Source organism: Spodoptera frugiperda, chromosome 20 (assembly GCF_023101765.2).
Source record: "Spodoptera frugiperda isolate SF20-4 chromosome 20, AGI-APGP_CSIRO_Sfru_2.0, whole genome shotgun sequence".
Taxonomy (NCBI): domain Eukaryota; kingdom Metazoa; phylum Arthropoda; class Insecta; order Lepidoptera; family Noctuidae; genus Spodoptera; species Spodoptera frugiperda.
Window position 1 is genome coordinate 11,510,356 of NC_064231.1, and position 18,907 is coordinate 11,529,262.

An 18,907-nucleotide genomic window follows, 5' to 3' on the forward strand; every position below is an offset into this window, starting at 1 on the left:
TGAATTATCACCCGATAGGTTATTACTAAAACTCTTACACACAAGCGGTTGTCAACGGCAGAGGTAACTACAACCGTCTACGCATGGCAACATACCGCTCGTGTGTACGAGCTCTAATAGTAATTGATTTCCTTAGAACTCAGTAGGTAATAATATACAAAAGCACATATCCTTTACAACATACGAATCATACCAAAACTAGACACACCCAGCACTAGCGACAGAATCTCACACAATACCTAATTTTAAACTCAACTCGACGTTCCGAGCTCTGAATTAGCTATACAAATTCCGACTTAATTGCTAATTAGTATAAAAGTTGAAACTCTGCTGACATTAACTTGAGAACAGACAAAACAATTATTGTATTAGTAAAACTTTTGCTCAGTATTTGTATATAAGAGTAAATATTCCAAGTACTTACACTCGGCTGGCTGATAAGCTGACTCCTAGTGTTTCTGTTTGACTTGGGCTAACAATGTTTAAAAGTTAAATCAGCGATACGTTTATTTTATATTTTCGAAGGCTGTCTGTTGTATGACGTCATATTTTCGTTGTTACTCATTGAAGAAGATGACAGAGATGTAGTTGTGTCCTTATATTGCTACATTTATGATATAAGCCGGTTAACGAGCATACGGATTACCTGATGGTAAGCAATCACCGCTGCCCATGGACACTCAAAACACCAGAAGCGTTACAAATGCATTAGTCTTTCGGGAGTTAGGAATTTAAGGGTTTTTGGGGAATCGAGGATTAAGAAGGGGGATAATTAGGCCTCCGGTAACCTTACTCGTTGTTCGATTTGAATAATTCGCCCACGTCAGTTTTATGTGAAGCCGTGGTATCACTCTGGTAGAGCCAGCCCATTCGTGCCGAGGCATGACTCTCCCACAATTAAAACTTTCTGTCCCCTGCTTCTTACTGAGTTAACTTTACATCATAACCTGACTTGGAGCATAGGTGTCGAGTGTACTATGTTGATTGTTAAATTTTTACTAGTATCTGGGAGCTCAAAGGTGATTTCTGAGCATGATAGTTATAGAACTTACATAACTTCTGAATATCGTCATTATACACATAATCTATACAAGCTCTAACACTTATGTTATATATATACCTTTGGGGAACAATTTGGTACTGTTATATAGCATAGATTTTAGGCTAAACTACTGGTGTAACGTAGATATATCGGCGGTTAAGCTCCGATTCAATACCTCATGCCTGTTATTAATCTCTCGGTAGATAGTAGGTTGGATTCCGAATGTGGTCAAGGGGCTTTTGATACGAAGCACCTACACAGCACAATAGGTACAGTCACTAACCAAAATCAGAGTACAATGTAAGCCTATCTATATCTATAAATTCTATAATGATCAGGGATTGAATTTGATATTTGATTGTATGATAGACTACTTCGTTGGTCGAGTGGTCAAGGTAGAGTCCTTGACCACTTGACCAAAAAGGCAGTTGGCCAGGCAAGCAGACGAACGTGGGTTCGATTCCCGGGTCGGGCACAGTATTGTTGGGCTTTTTCGGTTTTTCGAAAATTTCTCAGTATCGTCCAGTATATGGCAATAGGCTCAATATTACATGGAACCTTAACACAAATGATGAAAACTGGATGTACGTTGTACAGTGGAGATAAAAGTCGTGACGATACTAGGAGTATACAAAGATTTGATCGATTTTATTGATAGAAATAAAACAAACGTTTTTTCAACGCGGCTTGCATTGAAAAATATCATCAGAATCATTGGTTTATAGTGTTTTTTTTTCTAATATTACGCCAGACTGTTATAACTGTTAGCCATTTATATTTTCCTAGAATATTTTTCAAATGTCGAACAAAACACTAAAACATTTACAAGCAAAATTATAATACATTTAATTAAGGAGTAAAACCTTTCATTTTGACATAACACGAGTACTCGTACCTTAATCAGGGGCTTAAAGCCATAAGTACTTCGTCTGAATTACTTGAAGCTTTGTTCAATACAATTCAGTAAAAAGTTAAAATGAAAACCTAATCCAGAATCCAACTTATACAATTAAGCAGATCTGTTCAACCTTTCAATTCAACCTACGCAATTACAGGCATAAAATTTCAATTCGAACATAAATAATAACACTGGGACCAATCATAGGAAATTGGCCCCTGTTACCAACTTGCTAAGTAACATTTTTCATGGAAAACGTTACAAATTTCCTACGAAAGTTATTGTAACTGGTTGTTTATAAAACAAACAGAAGTGGAAACTTATCGGGAATAAATGAGAGCAATCGGTTAAACTGTGCTCGTAAACAAGGTGGGCCTGCCCGGGTCCCGTGGACCGACACACGGGGTCCCTGGAACTTGCTTTGTAAATTAAAAATTGTACTAAATTGCTTTCCTGAGTTGTGTGTCGCCAACGTGACTTTGTTTTCTGTACCGACTGTACAAACGTTCCAAAGGACTTTGTGCATGATTGTACATTTGCACACATCGATTCATTCTTTAGTATTGTGTGTTTTTCTGTTTCATATTTCCTTTGGGGTTTCGGTTTTTTTCGTGTTTGTTTAATGTGTGGGACAAAGTGTGGTTATTGCTTTTGTGTTTTATGTTTAAGTTTAAATCAAATTTGACTAGCAATCTTACTAAGGTACTTAAAGCATTCGTATATAATATCAGAACAGGCATATCACACCAAGATTATTTTTTTAATACCATTCAACTTTTTCCTCAAGCATACTCCAGCAAGTACTGTCCACAATCCACACCACACGTCTAATAACGTCATTGAAATTCAAAAAGTATAAAAGGTCTCGACCTCCTTGGTGTTGGATCCGGAAACTTGGAAGATTATCGCTGGCCTTTTGCAAACTTTTAATAATGTAAGTGAAAAAAAAAATGTAAAAGTTAAGCAATAACTCAAGAGGTTGTGGTACAGGTGTTTGTAACGGCCCCCAAATGATTCAGTTGTGAACTTGTTAAGTTCTCAAATTATTCCACTCTGAACTTTTGTTAGGCTTTATTAGGTGAAAAGGTTTCAATTGGATTTGTTGTAGGAGGTTTTTTGTTGTCAAAAATGATGTATGGTTCTTGATTTGTAATTTTTTTATACGATAATTTGCGAAAATTGCTTTTTTATTATCAGTTTCGTGAAGCATGTACAAAGAGGAGATCTCATAATGTGGTTGTGCACTGTGACACAAAATATCGGTCCACCCAATGATATAAAAAGTAAAGAGGTAAATATGTAGGTTATTAGCGCTCAGAAAGTGGCACATTAAAATCTGGACAAGTGACAACGTTTTTGTAGTATCAGACTGCTAGAAGAAAGAAAGAAACTCTAAAGAGCGGTGGAGTTTTTAACGTCACTTATGTTAAAGGAAAATCCAGTTATGACTTCTCCACTTTGTATATACTTCATGGTCCATTCTTAATAGGACACTGAGTCAAATATCTTAAGTTGTCATTATCAGCAACTGGAATGTTGATGGAGTTATTCATAATGGTTTCACAAAGACTAGCTTCTTAACAATACTAACTATTTGCAATATCAGACCGTTATAGACAGCAAAACACATACTCGAACAGAAATCACAGGCAAAACTGGCGTTGTTCAAAAAACACTCGATTTGGCAACAGTCAGGGTGCAAATTATAAAAAAACAACCGATTCTATGTAACTCAGCTGGCTTCCTTCCATTTCCATTAGTAGATGTTTAGCCAAAGTGTTTCCCAAACTTGCCCCCATTAGGCACAGTCCTTTTTGTCTTTGCCCCCTCCTTTTTTCATTTGCTCCCCCCTCTTTGAGCGTTAAGTGGATTTTTTCTTATGCAAGTTCTGAAGTGACTGGCGCAAAAGTTTCCCTAGTATAATGTACGGCCGTGAATCAACGTTGCGATTTTGGAAATGGTGTAAAAATGTTTCGGGTCCTTTGATGATTTTGAAAAAGAAATTATGAAACATGCTGGTCAATCATTACTAAACCTTTTACGCGCTGTATGTCAATTTCATTACCATAGCGACAAATCTGTTCCACCCACACATATAGTTTCAGATTACGTGTGTGCATTATTAAAAATTCAATTACATTAAAGTATTTCTCACTAGTTTCTATGCGCAGCTTCGCCCGCGTTCCTGTGGAAGAGAAAGTAGCCTAGGTGTTATTCCAAACCATAATCTACTTCTGTTCCTGCTTGCCGATCCCTTAAGCAGTTTTAACGTGATTGAATAACAAACATACATAAGCTTTCGAATTTATAATATTAAAGTAAGAAGATATTCTTCAAAGAATAAATAGATTTCAAGATAATATTATACAATAAATAACTGCAAAAAGTATAGCTTAACCTTAAGAGCGGTTAGTCCAGGGTTGTCTCTTAGCCACGAGCTCATCCCAACTAAATACATTGTATTCATAAAAGGCTTTACCTAGGACGTAATACTTATCCTGCTAACGATGGGCTGTTTCAAAAAGCCGAGCCTGTTAGCCTAAGGAACTTTAATATCATAATATCCTTTTATAATTCAGCCGTTAGCCGCTAGTCTTTTATTCATCAACCAGCCCTACCCTACAGCTGTATTATCTTAATATTTTGTCCTGTGATAGTGTACTCTATATTTGTGTCGATAAAGTCCTTTTTCGTGTTTGTTTGTGTTGATCTTGTAAACTATTGGATTTTTAAAGAAATGTTTACACTATAAAAAAAAATCTTGGTCGTCAAAAGTTTTGTTTGGTTATCAAGATGACAATCTATATATTAATACGTGATGCAAAAACTTTGGACCACTTTTTACGATAATTGCGCGGACGTAGGAGCATAAAATTTGGTACACTTATAGTTTATGTGTAGGAGAAGTGCATAGCGCTAATATTTTTTAAAAATAATGCTTATAAAGTACATTAAATCAATAAATAAAACATTACACACACATGCATAGTATCTCATCGTATTTGACAAAACGTCAAAATCGATAGACATTGCGATGATATTCTCACGTCTCATATGAAAAGAGTTTTATAAAAGAGTTTAAATTAAATAAAAATTATCCTTCAACGTACGTTAAGTGGTATTGTAAATTAAATCATATATGGTCGAATTTCGGCCACTAGGCGACCACTAGTAAGTTACAAATTCATATTGATAATAATCATATTTTTACGATCTCTTTAAGGGTGCTTTTCCACGAGAGATTTGCTTTGCTAGTTTCTGTGGATGCGTTTGGTTTTTTACCAATCATATTTATTGGTACACATAGCTAAGCACTGATACAAACGGACTCAGTTATGCTATGTTTTTTTTTATTGAAAAATGCGTGCTATAGATGCGTGCTATAGATGCATGCTATGGATGTGTGCTATGGGTGGCTTCTATATAGTATACATCGCATACTCGAGCTGTTCATCTTCCTCGCACAGCTACATAGCTTAGTATCAGTGGAAACGGTCACATATTTTCACAGATTACCTATTAAATCCTCATAGCATAGCTACATATGTAGCAAATCTCTAGTAGAAAAACACTCTAAAGTACCTACGAAGGTTTCGATGCCAGACCCAAACAAGAGTTCTGTAGATTTACGTAATAAAATAAATAATTATTCAAACCTACGCTATACCTTTCGTAGGAAAAACGTAAAAGAAACAGCCTACAAAAACTAATGTCTGTACAAATATTTCAAATTGGCCAACATTTCTTTGTCTTGCCAATTTTTTTGCTTCATCCCTTATTTTTATAGATTCCTCCTACGTTTGTTCCTCTAATATATTTTTCATTTACCTTTCCATAAAGTAATTAATTCTGAAATAGAATTTTCATTACATTTCTTTTTTTCTTCAGTAAAGGAGATCGTTTGAGTTATTACTTTTTACATTGACTTGGCTTGCTTGATCTTGACTTAAGGCGTTAGTTTTTTTTTTTTTTTTCTTTAAACTCCTTTGAATCTCTTTAGAACAAATACCATACGAATAGGGTGTGTTTAACATTTGATATGTTTCTTTTTTAAACCCATACTATGATATTCTTCTGTCTGAAAAACACATAAGTTCATATACACATCACACCAAGACCCGAAACAACAATTTGTAGATCACACAAAGAGGTGCTTCTTGCGGGAATCAAAATCGTTACACGTCGCGAGGCAGTCGGGCGACGTCGCCGAGCTATTGACTGCACAGTCTGTCTATTGACTGCACAGTTGACGCGGTAGCTTACTTTAATATTTTAAAGTAGGAGGTAACATTTGCCCGTACAAACAAAGATACACAAGCTTGGGCAAAGTGAGTTGATTATACTTTTGATACCTTAAAAATGTATCATCTATATTACAATAGTAATAGCCTTAAAACCTCTACATTGCTGCCTTTATACTACTTTATAATTACATCTACATATTCACCAAAGCAACCACATAACAAAACCTGGAATTATTCAAACCAACTATATACTCATTCACGGCAAGGTATAGGAGTAATGAGCTGAGATTCCTACGCTGACGCCGCCACATAACCTGGAACAATAACGTCTTATGATTAATGTGCATGGCAGCCCCAGTAATACTGCTTCCATATTCAATGAACGACACACTTAGGTTACGTTCTGGTATAGAAGTGATGTGACTCAGCGTTATATTGTTTAAGTTATATGTTGTTTAGTTGGTTAAGTTGTTAGTCGAGTGGTTGATGTTTAGGCTTAGAAAGGCGTCATTTAACTACTTTCTCGGACAATAAAAACATTTTTAACATTGTTTAAACCGTCCCCCCCCCACATTCGGATTTTCTCGTCTGTTGTGAGTTCGTTTACAAACATATAAGTTCACATGCACCCACTCAGACCCGTAACAACAATTTGATAATCACACAAAGAGTTTCTCCGTACAGCTGCACATTACCCGGCTGTCGTTATATATATAAGAGATAATTGATAAGATCTCCTTTTGGAATACTATTATTGATCTCTTATACAGTACAAAACTATTCAGTCAGATGTAATGATTCTAAAAATAAAGTAATCAACCTGTAGCCACTATAACAAATAATCTCTATTACTTTAACATATTTTAACGAAACTCGATCACAAAATAAATCAAGCCAGACTATGAAAATTATAGTCTACAATTATATATTTACTTTGTTAAATCATTCTATTATTTGTTTCATGTACATATAGTTGTAACAAAACCCAAAAATAGCTATTATGTCAATTTCTATGTGTAACATTGGTTGTTTTTAAGGTGGTTTTTCCACCAGAGATGTATGTGCTAAGCTATGTAGCTATGTTATGAAGATACAATAGCTAAGCTGTGAAACTATGTGACCGTTTCCACTGATACGAAGCTATATAGTTGTGCGAGAAAAATGCGCAACTCAAATAGCACACATTTTTTCATATACTAAATGTTTTTTATTAAGCTATGTAGCTTAGCTACCACCCTGTCTATGCTATGTTTACCAATAAATTAACGATATTAGTACAAAAAATCTAATTTGAAATCGTCACTGAAAATCAAAATAAAAAATTAACGCTTTGTCACCGGTCCAGAGAACAACAAATATTTGAAGACTATGTTACCAATTAATATTAACTAATACTAACTTAATGCTCACTAAACTTCATGATATATCCTAGCGTATACTAAGTATGGAGTGAAACCCCAAAGATAGTCAAACACGTGCGCGTTAAACGACAGTTAATCTTAGTTTAACGTTAACATGTCCCAGTTGTCGTACAATTACAAGTCATGCACTTGCATTAGTGGCGTGTACTATGTAGCTGCTTGATCTCGAGATAAACTTTGGTCTTATGACGATTTAGATAGGGGTTAGAGGCAACAAGCTCAGATACAGAAGAGAATAGAGAACCACTGAAATTACCTCAAGGGTCTAAATTTTAGATTCTATTATATTTTTAGGCGTTTTCTTAATATACAATACACTTTTCTTTTTTTTTTTTTGATGGGGAAAATCATAAAATTATTTTCCCGCCTTGGGTGAGGCGATAGGGAGTGTCAGACTGTTACTGACTAAAAAGCCCCTAATCTACTCCTGCTTTTCGAGCCGGAGCTCCGTTAAACCCGCTAGATAATCTGCAGCTCTGGATAGTATACAATACACTAGACATGGATATCTTATAATTTGAAAGCATACATTTTCATTGAAAAAATAGACGTCTTAATATTAATACTTATATTTTATTGATAGAATCACTTCAAATTTTATAGTAACCTTTCCCTAACTTTATTGATATCATTATTCCAAGAAAATGTTCAAGATATCTCCCACCGAACCGAAAGCCGGCAACCCTCATTCCGTTGATTTACGTGCCAATATCGTATATCGTTTTCGAGACGCCGAAATAACTGAATAATTAGTGGAAAATACCCGCGGCGTTAAAAGCAAATAAGTTTTGTAATAAATTATAATAAAACTGTAACCTGAAACTCCATTATTCAGCTGAAGGGAGTAGATATCTGTCTTACGATAAAGCCTGGTTCAGATAAGCCTGTTTTAATAATAATCTTTTTAATGGAAAATCTTAATTAAATAATGGCAACATCGTTTATGTTTTTTTATGGTGGCAGGACTGATTTTGTTTGTGGAAGGGGGTATTATTGTATATCAAGTCTGTCATTCAGTATCAGTGAAGAAAACTAAGAGGACGTCTGCTATGCAAAGTAGATGTAGTAGAAAAAAAAAAATCTGTTGCGTATAATTACTGCTGTTATTTAAAAAAAATGTTACACAATTAGAGTGTGTACAATTATTAAATAAAATGTTCATGACTTAATGCATAAAACAATTTTTTGCCGTGTATTCTTGGTTGTTCCAATAGTTATATCGCTTACTTTTTGTATTACGCGAACTTTTATGATTTTTATCTTTATTAAAATTGTGCCATAAAAGAGCCACTTCCATATTTATTTAACAAGCCCATGCCATAAGCTCCAAGGCTCTTAAAATAACATGACTTTTTAAGAAGGTTTATGATGTAAACTCGACATTAAGATTTCACCAAGACTTATTAGCTAAAAGCGTCAGGTAATTAAAATAATTTATTATACTTTCAACGTTGCTTCGTCGCCTTAATGAATTGATCATCCGGCCTTTCTTCCTTAAAATAATAATAATTTTAGGCCTGTTACCTTCCCTAATGGAGGAGTTTAGTTTTGTGGATTTCGATAAAAAATGCAGACTAGCCATCACAGAAAACCAGACCTAAGCCAATTTTATAGAGACTAGCAGAAAAAATAGATCTTCTTAAGAGTAGTTTCGGAATTTGACCACAATGGGACTAGCTAATTACACAAATGACACAAGAGTGCAACATTGTATAGTCGTATGTGTGGTGATACTGGTGCACTCTCTACTCCGACATTCTCTTTGTCCAATGAGACGACAGTCAGAATAGAAAGAGGTCAGGCGCAGCGTCACGGTTATACCTTACTTCCACAAAAAAAAATCTAGTCTGTTATGTGCATAATATACTCTATATTTTAATGCAAACTGTATAACTTAAGCAAATTAACTGATATTATTTGTTTCGAGAACTATATTTTAAAGATCTACTGACACTATAATCGTTATCAGCTACTACCATCCTTTCTAAACCAACCATTTTTATTAGAAAAAACCATTCCAAACTAATTTCTAATTTTACGATAACAATCAACTTTTTAATCCCGTCTGAACACGCCTCAATTTGAATCTCACGTAAAATTGAATTAAGACATAACGATAAAAGTGTAATTACCATAAAAACTGCGTGTAGATAAATGGGGGGAGGTTAGGGGCTGGTCTGGGAGGCTAGAGGAGGATCGCATAATTATGTTGGGGGCCTTTCATCTTACCCCATAATTATGTTTCAGGGGTCGCAAACAGTGTCATGTATTACGGATAATGTTGTACTTGGCCTTTTAAACTAATATAATGGGAGACTTGTTTATCGTTAAGAAGTCACAGGTTCAATTACTGAATAGTTATTGATCTATTTTTTTATTAGATTTCCAAACTGTGCGATATAATAATATTATCTTTGTGTGTGAACATAAGTTTATCCGATGCTTCAAATAAAAACTGAAATGTGCCTTTTGTGTTTTACCAGGTTATAACTTACTAGACCTGACAATTTCTTAGAAGGCTTTCAATTCTGGCCATCGTCTTTTCAGAACTAATCACCAACGTTAGCAAATTGGTATATATAATATACATCATTTTTATTAAGTTCTTCCTTCGTATATTCCCTCAACATAACCAAACCATTTAGAAACAGTAATTATTTTATCATTAAATAACTTTTGATAGTTGTGCTAGTCGTTCTGAATTGAATTAAAACCTCGTAAACTAGATTTAAGTATTAAGAAAATATAATTTCGTATACTTTAAAACGTTAATTTCGCGTGACTTGATGAAGATTCTATTAGGCAAAGCTAAACGTGATTTTCGACTGCTTTACAAGACTGAAACTTTGGTTATAGGATTTAAAGTTTAAGTTTGTAAATAAGCCTTCTCAAATAACTATGTGATAGCGATGCTAGGGTTCAAGAATCCCTTGTTTGAATAAATTACTTGTGACAAAAAAGAGACTACTTGATAAGTTAAGTGAGTTATCAACGATTCATAAAAGAAAATATCTAGGTTTTCTCTAGCTTCGGACACTAGCGACACAGTATTAATATTTACATTTACTCATGGATTGCCACTAAACAAACGAAATAATCATTTCTAAAACACTTACCGTCCTACTCAGAGTCATTTAATGGTTACTTAACCCAGTAATTAGCAATTGTTTTCGGAACAAAATCGATATTAGATTTACTACAAAATTCATCATCATTGAGATGCTCTCCAGTCATGAGTGTCGCAGAACCTCATCCTACTAAGCTGTACGACGTTGCCGCGTCTACGCCCGCTGCTCATGATGAAAAGTCCTTCTGTGGCTCGAAACTACTCGTAGTAATGCTTTTCTCCATTTAATATACGCGATTAAACCATAATTGTTTAGTTAATTTAGTATGCCTCACGTGAGTTATTATAAAAATAAAACATTACATTATCTCTTAGTGCGGCAGTTAAACAAAACTAAACTACAAAAACAAAGCATTAAAAACCATTTCAAACGTTCACATTAATCCTGGACCACAGGTAAAAATCACTTGAAAAATTCATACCCCAAAAATGCTAAGCACAAATTTTTTATACAACCGTAATTCCGGTCGTATTTTAAACGGGTCTATAAATTAAGTGCGCACAATACATGCTGGATAAATCGTTGTCACATAAGAATGTCGGTTTGGGACGTACAGAGAGAACCGGGGAGTAATATCTGGGCTACACCGCAGTTAGCCCAGGGACTTGTTATTGCGTTGCATTATTTATGTGTGTGTCACAAGCTTTAGTTGAGTGGACCGAATAATACCCGATGTGCTTTTTTAGGGCTGTGGTTTTCCAGGTGTTGTTTTGATTGATACCAATGGATTGTTTTGTTTGTAAAATGATTTTACATGTTATTATCCATCTACTGCCTGTAAGTAGCCATTGCTAACTAAAGGCCTCTTCTCACACGGAGAAGGTTTGAGCATTAATCACCACGCTTGCTCAATGCAGGTTGGCGATTTCAAACTAGAGTGAATAGGTACTTTCTTCTCTGTTCTGTGTGCAAAAAGAGAAGAAAAACCTATTCACAGACTCAAAAGCAGACTTATCAACCTTAAAAAATCTTCAAGTCCAGGTTTCCCATGATGTTTTCTTTCGCCGTTAGTCAGTGGTATCTAAAAATTCTTAAAAAGTAAGTACATACAACTTGGAAAAAGTCACATTGGTACTTTGCGTTGGTAAGTTTTTAACCCGTACCCTGCACCCTCATGCATGAGAAGCGGGCGTTTGTAACAAAAATACAGAATTTGATATAATAGAATCCTTTATTCCTTACAGAAAAGCGAAATGTAGGAATGTAATCGAGACAAAAAGCAACCAATGGAAATTATACCGTATTTCATTATCAATGTAGTCCATAATTAACTTTTTAATTGTGTTACGAAGAAATTACAGTGTCAGATGTCAAATTATACACGTCTACGAGTTTAATAGGAAGCTGGGTCGGCTAATTAATATTTAGTGGTATTTCTACTGGATTAAGTTTAACGGTAAAAGTTGGATAATAAATTTTATGTTCTTGGCCATAGATCATAGTTTTATAAGTTATTGTGCAAGGCGTCCTGATTTCGGTTTGCTGGAGTTATTTGGAAAAAAGTATTTTGTATAAAATCTAGGTCATTATTCGGATGAATTACTACGTTTGGAGATAGTAAATATATGAAGGTATGGTAAACTAGCTTTCGTGAAACCATGTGAAAAACACTCTAGTATAAAATATGTATATAAATACCGTATAGAGAAAATTCATATGACTTAATTTAAACCACATATTCGTTATGATCTTGGAGGACAATATACAAAAAGTTAGCGAAATAGGTCCAGTAGTTAAGACACAAAGTACATTATTCTCTTTGAACTAATTTGAACACTGTTTACAAATACGGCATAGCACATCTCTGGTCGCAAAGCACCCTTACTGCTACATTTTTAAAGTCAGCTGTCATGGACAGTTTTCTTTGAAAAGTTTTCAAGTAATAAATAAAACAAAAACTGATTGATGTTGCAGGCAGAGACTTTGGAAGTTTTTTCTTTTGTAACAGAATACGGGGAGTAACTTCTAATATATCTCACTTTAAGTTCTCAGTGAACTCACTAATTTATTCATCTATTTTCACAAAGGAGCCCCAAGAAAGTATTTCATTAAGTTTCTTTCTATTCAAAATAAATGAAAAATAGTTTACTAAGGTTAGTCTAAGTGTTATTTCTTTGTAACAGTAATATCTTATTCGTTTTGTGCTATGTAGAACTTCAATAAAAAATTGTGTATTATAATATAATGAATTGAATAGTTTTTCTTACCACTTTCTCGCACATTTGGATTACTATTATCGTCAGTGTAATTGGATTGATACCAAACATACATAATTATAATCTTTTAATTCAATATTAAAATGGTAAAAAGTGTAAAATAAAACTACAAGCAAAACGGACAACCCTAGCCCCACACCATCTAAAATGCGCACTCATTTCGTCAGAGAATCACACCCAATAATCCTGAAGCAGTAAAAAAAAAAAACAAAAAACAAATACTTTAAAAGTCAATGTAAAAGAAAGTGAACATCCAAAGTCTTTCGGAAACCAATCGATCGTAAAGCAATTAGTCGAAGCAAATTCTCGCTGTTTAACGAAAAAAAAAGCGCTTAATTAATCACGAGAGCTTTACTAAGCAGAAAAGAACTTACAAGAAGTTCTTCCGAAGAAATATTTGAGTTTTTACTCAAGGTTCTTACTGTAGTGCAATGTGGAAGCTATTTCAAGCTATAGTCTATCGCTTAAATATTAAAATAAAGACTCTATGAGTAAGGGTCACGAACTGTGATTTTGTGAAATGGACGCTAACCGTTGTGAGTTAAAAATCTAGATTAATCTCAATTACATTTACCAACCTATTTTTTTGGTCCAAGAATATAATATGCTGGCGTTTTCAAACACCTGATGGGTTCCTCTCGATGTTAACATTCGCAATAAGATTACTAAGTTAAATATTGACATTCAAGTTCAATACTTGAAGTTACATTCAAGTTTATGCAATAGGAAATAAAAGCTATCCGCCTCACCCTAGGCGGGAGAAGCCATAGGATGATTTTCCCCTCTCAAAAAAAAACTATACAAGTTATAACTTAGTACAAATAATCGAAAATATTATACTAGCATAATATTCATCTGGGGCTGCGGGTTACCGGGGCTCCGACTCGAAAAGAGAGTAGGGACGGGGTGATTTTTAGACAGTAAGAGTCTGACAACCCCTCTCGCCTCGTGCAAGGCGGGAAAACTCATTGGATGATTTAACCCCCTCAAAGAAAAACAAGTGACCACCCCTTTTTTAGGTTTTCTATTCTTTCCTATTTCATAAACTTTAATGTAACTATCTACAACTTGATAAATATAATCTAAAATATTTTACTAGCATAGCATTCGTTTCTTCTAGCTATGAATAAGACACAAACCTAACATAGTCTTCAGTCTGATCGGTCCATGTTTACACTATGCTCAAGATATAAGACGAGATAAAGCCGTATTTATAGCGAAAGAATCGTATTTGCTTTTATCATAAACCGTTTTGTTATTTGTTGCGGTTTGTTTGTGAGAGATATTGTTGATGTTGTCATAATCCGATATCGCTGTTATGGTAACAGTAAGATTACTCGGAAAATTTTATGAAGCCGCTTATATACGCGCCGGCCAGGTTATCCTATTTTTGTAGTTAATTAAAAGGTTGTTGTTTCGTTTATATCGTAATTGTTTTGTTCCTGGAAATATGAGTATCTCTACCTACAGTTTTACACGCGTTATGTTTTCTGGAAAACAATACAGATAATTTGCTACCTATTGGCTTTTTGTCAGTTGTATTATTTGACTTCATATACCACGCTATCACAGTAATATTATAAATGTAAAAGTTTATTTGTTTGATTATGTATTTCGTCTAACAATCACGCTAAAACTACTGAACGGATTTTAATGGCATTACTGTAATTATATTGTAACATAGATATAACATAAGCGTACTACCTATCGGGTTATCGGAGCTCCAGCTCTAAGAGTAGGAGTAGGAATGGAGTTGTTGTGTCAGTAAGCGTCTGACGCTCCCTCTCGCCTTGCTCGTTAAACGTTACAACATAATTATGAACGTTAATAATAATAAAGTAAACAAAACCAAAAACTACTTTAAAATAGGATGAATATCGCTGTTCGTTTGCGTCTGCCTGTCAATACCATCGACCCAGTCTTTCATGATACAATAATCAATTAAAATAAAGATAATAAATTCCCAAAAACTTGTTATTAGTTTTTGGTGAAATTTTCTAATTACTACGGTATTTGATGTGGAACTGACAGCCACGGATATCGGTAGCTCTCAGTAACTGATTCTGATTAAAGTTGCTCCGTAATCAGACAAGGATCAAATAATCTAATTTTAGTTTTAAATTAAATGTTTGTTGTCGAGTTCGATGATCGGTCTAAACTCGATTATGTTTAAATCGATTAAAACCTATGAGTACCGGCCTAATTTTATGAGGATAATCTATTGGATATTTTTTTTACCCCAAAACACTTTTTATCCGTTTGTTATATTGTATCGTCGCGATTTTTATCCTAAAGGAAGGTCTAGGCAGAGGTACACATTACGGTACTTAACGTCACTTTACAATTCCAGATTCAGTGGTAATGTACAAAAAAATATCGAATACAATTACCTAATAGATGATTCTATCGATTCTCATTAATTCCATTAAATTCATTCTTCGAAAATAATATTCTAAACTCCTTCCTCTCCAAACAACCAATACAACAAAAAGAAAATAAACTGAACCTTGTTCTCCAACCTACTCCTACTAAATCTCTTACAAACAATGCACCGTTAAGTTGCACCCTCATTAAATACTGCTTACACAAAATACCGCGGACTCGCCTGTCAATAGCCCCCAACGACCGCCCATTTGTTATACGGAATTCTGTTTTCGATGTTGATAAAAATACGGCACCGTGATCGATAAAGATATTGTGACGTCGACAAAGGTCACTTTAGGGCTGACTGCAGAGGTTTTTAATGGTTGTAAACAATTTAGTGCTTTATTTGTGTACATTTCTTGTTATTTATTTTTCTTTAGTTCATAACTTATGAATTTTAATTAGGATAAAAATATGATTAATCTAAAATACTGCCACTAGGTCATTGACTGATTACCGCAGATGGGGCACAGTAGTGCTATTGGCAGTAATACTTAATCTAAAATACTGAAACTGTTATTGTAAAAGTACCTGAGTACCGACCGAACCTAGAGGTGGCCTCAACTATCAAGGCCGGCAACGTTCCTGTGACTCCTCAGGTGTAGCTGGTAACCATGGGCGGCGCTGATCGCTTAATCAGATGACTCCTCTAATAATAAACTGCAACCTAAAAAATAGGTCTAGGAGAAAAAAAATAAGTTTTATGAACACGAACTTGTAATAAAGTATTGTTAAGTTTGAAACAGCTCAATCTAAACTTCGAAATGAAAGTAAAATAAATAACGTCAATAAATAAACTCTCTAATTTATTAAACATCATACATACATCAAACACGATATGTATAAACTTTATCAAACGTCACATTTACATTATGAATAAGATAGAAATAAATTTCGAGTCAAGATGAAATAAAAATACAAAATCCAATTTATTATTGCAATATTGTCACCCCTAACTGTCCACTATATTCCGAGGGGACGGTCGCTCTGCTCCTAATACGCTTCTTCTAGCCCCAAATCTATTGTTCATTTGATCAAGTTTATTAAATAAAGATCCTTTCGGTAACATGTGGTTTGGGAAAAAGTAATATTACTCTGACCACCAGACGTCACATATCTACATCAGTTTTTGCATTCCAATTTTAATGTTCAATGTCCAATATTACATTTTTTTCGGTAAAATAATTTTCTTTTCTAGCAACATTGGTAACCCTAAACGTGAGATAGATTGAGGTTTTATTTCGGGGGGTAAAATAAATCAATTGGGTGACCTTTGTCAAAAAGAGGTTTCATGTTACCTAGAGAACAAATCAAATCAATACAGTTTAGTGATTCGATTTAGGTTTCCAGTTATACTAAAAGATTGTCTAGGGTTTTTCCAAAACTGATTGTCATGAAGTATTTAGCCAAACTAATTCTTGCCAGCATCAAAGTCTTCATATCATGTGTGAGTGTGTGACTATTATTTATTTTTTATTTCATAAGTACCTATTTATTGTTTAATTGGAATGAATGCTTTGATTTTGACTTTGACTGCCTCGTTGGTCAAGTGGTCGCAAATACGACTGCCGGACAATGGGTCTCGGGTTCAATACCTGAGTCGGGCAAACTATTGCTAGGCTTTTTACGGTTTATCGTAAAATCTCTCAGTACGGAGTCTGGAATTGTGCCTAGTATATAGCAATAGGCTCACCCCTATTACATGGGACTTATAACACAAATGGTGAAAAGTGGATGTACTTTGTATAGCGGCATTACGTGCCGTAATGTGCACCTCTGCTTACCCCTTCGAGGATAAAAAGCGTGACGTTGCATATACTTTAACTTTGAACATACATTATATAATACTATACAAGATATACAACTCATCTATACAAGATATTTAACATAAATTAAACGAGTCTGTATCCAAATACCCCTTCAGGTATTAACAAGCGCGCTAATGTTATACATTTTGGAATTCCATGTGCGTATCAATATAAAACTATTTCCTTCTACCCTTTACGTATTTGTACGAATAATATCCGATGTTTTCCCGGTATTGTTATTCCCAATCGGAATCCGGAATATTTTGTGGTACATCATTTATTCCTCTCTCGGTACATAATAGGTTATAGGAAGGATTTTTTGTACGAATATTATACAGTATAGAGAATATTAGTTAATAAAGGGCGAGTTGTTTCAGCTTCTTAGCTTATTAGGCTTATTGGAAGAGGTTAAATACTCCGAAGTTGATTTTATTTTTGTTAATTTATATTACTAAAGTGTGCTTTTAGAAGGGCCTTTAAATAAATGTGTGATTACAGTATTAAACTATGACAATAAGAACTGTTTGATTGACATACTTTAAGTAGGCGGTGAATAAAGAATCTACTGAAAAGTCATAGTTCAATTTTTATCAATATTTTTAAATCTTTGCTGTCTTATTTTTTATTCTCCGTACCCTAAGGTATTTTCGAATAGACTCAAACGTTACTCTCTAAACCCAAAGGTTGACTGGTATAGAATGTCATATGGCATTAAGTTCACCTTATGTACCACTATTTAATTGTATTGTGTACATTAAAGATTAAATAAATAAATATTCCTACGTTATTAACTAATGTCTTATATCTCTTTCTTTCACAGGTCCAGTGGCAGCATCGCTGCTACTTTTACTGGTCAGCTGTATGTTTACAATGCCTGACTTCATACTGAGGTTAGTAGAATACAAATTAGACAAAATCACAAAAACATATAAATATCACACACACATAGTCACGCAACAAAACTGAGCAGTACCACTTATTATAAAAACGTTATATTTCATTTCAATTTTACTACTTTGTCTGCATAAAATTCATTCGATGAAATAATAAGATTTTATTCAATAAAAATATGTATGTTGTAATTTCTGGGAAAATATGAAAAACTATGAAAGCTATTAAAATGTTTACGTGCAAATTATATTGACATTTTCCCAGAAATTACTATACATTTGTTTTTCATTGAAAGAAATCTTATTGCACCGTTAAGTGTGACTGAAAGCCTTAAAAACATTTTTCATTATTAAAATAATTTTAAAATCTTTCCATTTAAATTATTTCAAATTATTAATCTCATTATATTTAATCCATAATGATTTTTAAAAAGAAAAGGATAAAGCACATGTTTGCTTACTTATAATAACAATAATTAAATTCACAATATTATTATGAATCTTATTATTTATTATACATATTAATTAACATTTATTAATTTCACAATTTTATTTCCAGAAACATCCTGCGATGATGTCTGGCTTCGGACGACTGGGATTCTCCGATTTTAATGTAAATAAGAGGGATTTTTAAATATAATAACTGAGTTTTAAGTTAAAATAATAATTATACTGTAGTGTAGGTAACCGTTAAACGTATACGGGTATGTCAACTATAATACGTGGTGAACTTTATATTACTGATATTTTAAAATTTGTTTCATATCATACATCAACAGCCTATGAATGCCCACTGCTAAACAAAAGCCACTTCTCACACGCAGAAGATTGCAGGT

At 34.0% G+C, this 18,907-nt stretch overlaps 1 protein-coding gene across 1 annotated transcript in view; it reads left to right on the top strand.

Moving 5' to 3' along the window:
• LOC118282473 (cell adhesion molecule 3-like) overlaps positions 1-18,907 on the top strand; it is a 268,442-nt gene extending 249,535 nt beyond the window's left edge. The window contains exons 9-10 of the mRNA XM_035603555.2: positions 18,002-18,071; positions 18,631-18,907. Coding sequence (XP_035459448.2) covers positions 18,002-18,071; positions 18,631-18,646 — 86 coding nt within the window. The 3' untranslated portion in view covers positions 18,647-18,907. The remainder of the gene's footprint in view (positions 1-18,001; positions 18,072-18,630) is intronic.